The following is a 6,252-nucleotide window of genomic DNA, read 5'->3' as shown; positions in this document are numbered from 1 at the left end:
GTTGTGCTATGGCTTTGCTGGCATGGATTTTTTTTAAATGGTTTGCCCCACCAAGATTTACATGCTAAAATCGCCACTGATTCAGCTCTGTCTGAGGAAAAAAATAAGAGACGGCCTAACCACCATCAGACCAAATCATGCAGGAGAGGACACGGCCAGCCAGCTTCATATCCAATCAGAATCAACCATGCAGTCACTGGACTGGAATCAGCGAGTCCGCATGTCTGCTGTCCCTGTCTGTCTGTGTCGAGTTGGAACCGCCGGTCTGGAACCCCCCTCCACTCCCCCTTCACATTGAAATGGGCGGTCTGGAAACACAGTGAGAGGAACCTCAGGTGCTTTACTCTGCTGACGATATTGACATCAGCACCGTGCACCGATATATTGTTTACATTTTTTTTTAAGAGAAAGAATAGCGACAAACTCCGATTTACGTTTTGTGAATTAGCGGTGCATTTTTTTTGAGCCAACAATGGGGAAAGTGGAAGGAGGAATGAAATGTGTCAAATATCTACTTTTCATCTTCAACTTCATATTCTGGGTAAGTCGTGATACAGTTTTTTATTTATTTTTGGCGAAATATGTTTGTGTTTGAATGAAGCGGTCTGCTGTGTCGATGCTGCAGTTAACGTTCGCCTATCCAGCCTACAACAAATGCATGTTGCATCGCCATGCGGACATACCAAACCGCAGAATTATTTGAGCCTATTGTTTGTTTTTTGTAACATTGCTTCTCGAATAGCGACCTTGCAGCTCTAGTCATTTTGCCGGTTAATTTGAGTCTCCCCCCGTCCTCGGCTATTTTTGTCCCTTTATTCATCGCGTATATTAAGTAAATCGCGTCGGCATGGATAGGGTGACTGTTAGGAGGTTGAGTTTTGGCTCGTCGGACACTCGGACTCAAATCACATTTTCCACTGAAGGAAAATCCGCCCTTTCCCCTAGCCTTGGCGCGGTGTGTTTTTGATCGGAAGGGGAGACGGATAGTCAGGGAGTTATATTACGCTGGCCCGGGATGAACGGGGTAATGGCCCGTCACATCATCGGTCGAAAGCAGGGAGGTAGTAGCGATCTTCCCAAATCAAACAGTAATTTGCACCACTCTAGGTGCATCGACCAGAATTTTTTTTTTTTTAACATAAAATACATGTTTTGAATATAAAGATCGTTTTCATTGGGAAGGCAGATGAAGCGTTTATCAAAAGCAATCACCTTTGCATGTGAAAACACATGGGCCTAATCCTATTCGTCACTCCACGTGTTTATTTACGTTATGTTTGTTTTGAGCCGACTTCGAGAGGGGCATCTAGCTCATTCCCGGGAGGCAGCCAGGTTCCAAAACGAACGCTATTGTTTTACACCAGGAAACTCCCCAGACTGTGTAACGCGGGCCAGATAAACGAATCCCCTCGGAGTGAGTTCGGGGCAGTATGGAACAACACCATCTCAGCAATTGGCGCTCTCTGTCTACGTCTGGGTCATTCATTATAAAACAGACATATGATTGATAAACACACAGTGGGGTGTATTCATGATGCCAGACTTCCTCAGATATTTGACCAATAAGTTATCTTATTTTTTGTATCTTTCGTCTCTCTGTGTGTTTCATAATTTTCCATCAATTCGCAAGTGTCTGAATCAATCTGGATAAAAAATCCAAGCAAGGGAAACAACACCCGTCTGTCTCAGTATGTGTAGACCATAATAGTATAACTTGTTTCTGCCGTAGCATTTGCTTGATTGATGCCAGCAAGTGTTTGGCCTCCCTTGATACAAACAATTATAAAAAAAAATTAGCCAATCAGAGTTGGTCTGGCGCAGCAAAACGTTCCCCAAGGGAGGTCAGTTTGGATTTGGCTTCAGACCAAATTACTTCCTTTGCAAAACATCAATTTCAGAAAAACGTGTCTGTTTCTGGTCTGTTTGTGTTTGATGTCCTGCAGTAGCGAGCTTGCTAACTCAGTCCTTTCCTAAGCCATGGATGGAGATGGTGATTTGGACTTAATTCTCTGTTCAGGTAATTCTGATGTAACCATACACTAATTAATATGTTGTGCCACTGGCCTGAGACAATTGGACTTCAATATGTAGCTTAGATGTAGGCTCACGTTAACTAGCTAGCTAACTTAGCTGGTTCAATGTTGACTATGCTAGGAAGTCAGGTTAGCAAGCATTTTAGCTAGGTAGCCTATGACAACAAACTAAAAGTGTACTGTATGACAGAGCGGTTTGCCAACATGAAGGAGAGGAGGGTGACATTGGAGTTCAACTAGTCTACAAGTAGGATTAGTTTTAAAAAACTATGTTTTAAATCAGCGGGCACACAGAAATCAGTCCCATGGATCGCCACGTTATATTAAGGAACGTTGGACTAAATTGTTTTTGGTATCTTTTAAGTTTGTTTTCAGTGTATTAAACTAAGCGTTTATAGCCTTGTTGATTTGATGATGTATTTAAATGTTGAAGTGTAAATGGTGCAGGAATAGCAGAGGCAGTGCTCCTGTTGTCATTGTGCTGACTTGCAGTAACTCATTGGTTCTAAATCGGTTGAAAACATTAACTTGCTTGACCGTGCTGCAGGTCCTATAACTGTTTGTCTGTGTAGCCGATGTGAAATGGCTAGCTAGTTAGCGGTGGTGCGCGCTAGTGGCGTTTCAATCGGTGACGTCACTTGCTCTGAGACCTTGAAGTAGTGGTTCCCTTGCCCTTGCTTTGTGGAGTGATGGGTGACTGTTGACGTGTGCAGAGCGTCCCTGGTTCGCGCCCGGGTCGGGGCGAGGGGACAGACGTAAAGTCTATACTGTTACATATGCAACATCTGTTTTGTGGACTTCGCCGGACAGGTGTTGCTCTCCAGTTTTGTGATGAAACAAACGTAGGCAAAATGTGCATTTTGAATATATTCTACCTCTTTGTGACAGTTGTCTTTTTGTTGTCACAGGCCTTATTGTATATCACTGTGGCTTAGGGGTTATAGACAATAAGGCCCGCGATGAGGCTCTATCACTGTGGCTTAGGGGTTATAGACAATAAGGCCCGCGATGAGGCTCTATCACTGTGGCTTAGGGGTTATAGAGCCTCATTGCGGGCCTTATTGTATATCACTGTGGCTTAGGGGTTATAGAGCCTCATCGCTGGCCTTATTGTATATCACTGTGGCTTAGGGGTTATAGAGCCTCATCGCTGGCCTTATTGTATATCACTGTGGCTTAGGGGTTATAGAGCCTCATCGCTGGCCTTATTGTATATCACTGTGGCTTAGGGGTTATAGAGCCTCATCGCTGGCCTTATTGTATATCACTGTGGCTTAGGGGTTATAGAGCCTCATCGCTGGCCTTATTGTATATCACTGTGGCTTAGGGGTTATAGAGCCTCATCGCTGGCCTTATTGTATATATCACTGTGGCTTACTGTGGGGTTATAGAGCCTCATCGCTGGCCTTATTGTATATCACTGGCTTAGGGGTTATAGAGCCTCATCGCTGGCCTTATTGTATATCACTGTGGCTTAGGGGTTATAGAGCCTCCTCGCGGGCCTTATTGTATATCACTGTGGCTTAGGGGTTATAGAGCCTCATCGCTGGCCTTATTGTATATCACTGTGGCTTATTAATGAATGGGTTAGAGCAAACTACACAATTATCACAACATACAGTAGGTTGTAACATGGCTTTTATACTGGCTTGGCTTCCCCAGCGATTTTCCCCACGTACCTCTACTGTTGTGTACACAGCTAAGCAGATGTTATAGCGGGTGCAGTGAAATGCTTACGTTACTAGCTCCAAACAATGCAGTAAAATGTCACACAGGCAGTGCTTGGAACTGTTTACATGTAGGTACAGGAGAGCTCCACAATACTTCTGATATGGTGTTGTATAAAAGGAACAGGCTGCTCAAGCAGTACACCATTTGAGGTGCCAGTGCTCGGCTCCTGTGAGCTCCTGCCCATTTCAAGCACTGCAAACTAAGGGTATAACACACTTAATCAATTACAAAAGAACAGGGGCGGGGCAGCAGGGTAGCCTAGTGGTTAGAGCGTTGGACTAGTAACCGAAAGGTTGCAAGTTCAAATCCCTGAGCTGACAAGGTAAAAATCTGTCATTCTGCCCCTGAACAAGGCAGTTAACCCACTGTTCCTAGGCTGTCATTGAAAATAAGAATTTGTTCTTAACTGACTTGCCTTGTTAAATAAAAGTTAAAAAAAACAACAAGAAATGACAGAAATATTCCAATTACTTGGAGGTATTGAACAGGGGCTATTCAACACTGTTGGAATGTTCTAGGCCTGCCTACATTATGTCCTTGTTTAGAAGTTGCATATGGCACAAATAGTAGTTTTTCATTCCTTAAAAGTCTCAACATGGAACATTTTTTTGGGGGCAAACTGACCAAATTCACATAGAAATGTAGTTGTAGATCTGTCATTCTACTTGACAGCAAGTCTAATAAGCGGTAGATCTGTTCTATGTGTGCTATTTCTATGCTTCCTGTTATGTTTTGTACGTGCATCTTATACTGTGGGTTTTGTACACTAGCTGAAACGACCAGTATTTTTGGTTATGGAAAATATACTTCATAGTGGTTTAGATGGTACAATGATTCTCTACACTATACTAGTTAATTTTTGTCACAAACTGAAATTAAGCAAACTAGTAGAATTTTCACAACTAGTAAATGGCGGAGGGATTTATGCGTAGTGCGGCTTTAAAGTTATCTCATCTCTGCTCAGACAGTCTAGCTGGCTGACTGCTACTATCTATTATCTCTACCATCTCTGTTCTCCCCGTACTGTCTCTAGTCATCCTATCTAACTAGCCTGACTAAGGATGCTGCAGAGCTGTCTGACTAAACTATCTCTACCATCTCTGTTCTCCCCGTACTGTCTCTAGTCATCCTATCTAACTAGCCTGACTAAGGATGCTGCAGAGCTGTCTGACTAAACTGTCTCTACCATCTCTGTTCTCCCTGTACTGTCTCTAGTCATCCTATCTAACTAGCCTGACTAAGGATGCTGCAGAGCTGTTTGGTGAAAAAAATTGACTAGTTTTTCAAAGTAGATAAGGTGTACTTTCACAAACTCTCTATCCCACCTCTCTCTCTCGTTGTTGTGTACATTCGTCTCTCGCTGCGGTCTGTGTGTATCTAATCTAAGTGTGTATCTAATCTAAGCAAGCCTAATGGTGTACCCATTAGGGTGTACCCATTAGGGATAGCAGGGTAGCCTAGTGGTTAGAGAGTTGGACTAGTAACCGGAAGGTTGCAAGTTCAAATCCCAGAGCTGACAAGGTAAAAAAATCTGTCATTCTGCCCCTTAACAAGGCAGTTAAACCCACTGTTCCTAGACCAGTTAACCCACTGTTCCAAGGCTGTCATTGAAAATAAGAATTTGTTCTTAACTGACTTGCCTAGTTAAATAAAGGTAAAATAAAAATCTGAAAGAACAAGCGCAAGGATTGTGGTCATTGTAGTTAATTACCACGTTTTATGAACTGAACTAGGTTGAATATTTGCTTAATGAAAGCTACAACTCCCTGAAGCCCAGCATCCCACATAGTTCTTGACTTCATATTTCTCGTGAATGATTTGATTTCTTCAGAGAAATTGCGTGTTTGGCTCCCACACAAAAAAAACAGAACTAAATGGAATTGAAGAATTTGAACCGATGTGAGTCAATTAGTTCCGTTTTAATGAAACCCACGAAGAAATGGGTTAATCGCTGAGCACTAACAAGTTGCCTAGTTATGTTATGCACATGCAACTGATGTTTTTTAATTTATTCATATCAATACAGGCTTTAGGCTGCCCTTGGGCTTGGTAGAATATCAGAAGCCAACCTCCAGGCCGTGAAGACCAAATCTAGGTTCATATGGTGGTCCTAAGTACCTGCTCTCTCTCACTCTCTCTTTCTCTTATCTTACACACAACAGGAAGTGAAGAAAGTGTTGCCACTGTGACAGGATGTGAAGAAACTGTTGCCACTGTGACAGGATGTTTGAACTTAGCCTCTGAAATTAGTGACACACCTGCTGCCGTGACACTTTAGACTCATGAGCATGGTTTTCGTTAGCCGGTAATAGCTGATAAATGAAATTGGTTCCGGCCAATTGTCCAAGAGAAGAAGAAAAAATCCCATTGTGAAATAATGTTTTATATCCTCTACACTGATGGAAATACCACTTGAATGGTCGGCTTTATAGCCTCGACACTGATGGAAATACCAGTCAATAAATACATTTTGACTGGTAATGCTCTT

The 6,252-nt window shown here is 42.7% G+C and overlaps 1 protein-coding gene across 2 annotated transcripts in view; it reads left to right on the top strand.

The window, feature by feature from the left end:
• The first annotated feature begins 203 nt into the window (after positions 1-203).
• LOC121839669 (CD9 antigen-like) overlaps positions 204-6,252 on the top strand; it is a 31,513-nt gene continuing 25,464 nt past the window's right edge. The window contains exon 1 of one of the 2 annotated variants that reach the window (XM_042299856.1): positions 204-541. In XM_042299856.1, the coding sequence (XP_042155790.1) occupies positions 473-541 (69 nt within the window). In that variant the 5' untranslated portion in view covers positions 204-472. Of the gene's footprint in view, positions 542-1,891; positions 2,018-6,252 lie in introns of those variants that run through there. The other variant, XM_042299857.1, reaches the window with a different exon arrangement.

Source organism: Oncorhynchus tshawytscha, linkage group LG16 (genome assembly GCF_018296145.1).
Source record: "Oncorhynchus tshawytscha isolate Ot180627B linkage group LG16, Otsh_v2.0, whole genome shotgun sequence".
Taxonomy (NCBI): Eukaryota; Metazoa; Chordata; class Actinopteri; order Salmoniformes; family Salmonidae; genus Oncorhynchus; species Oncorhynchus tshawytscha.
Note: the sequence above shows the minus strand (reverse complement) of the source record. Positions and strands in the feature narration are given on the sequence as shown.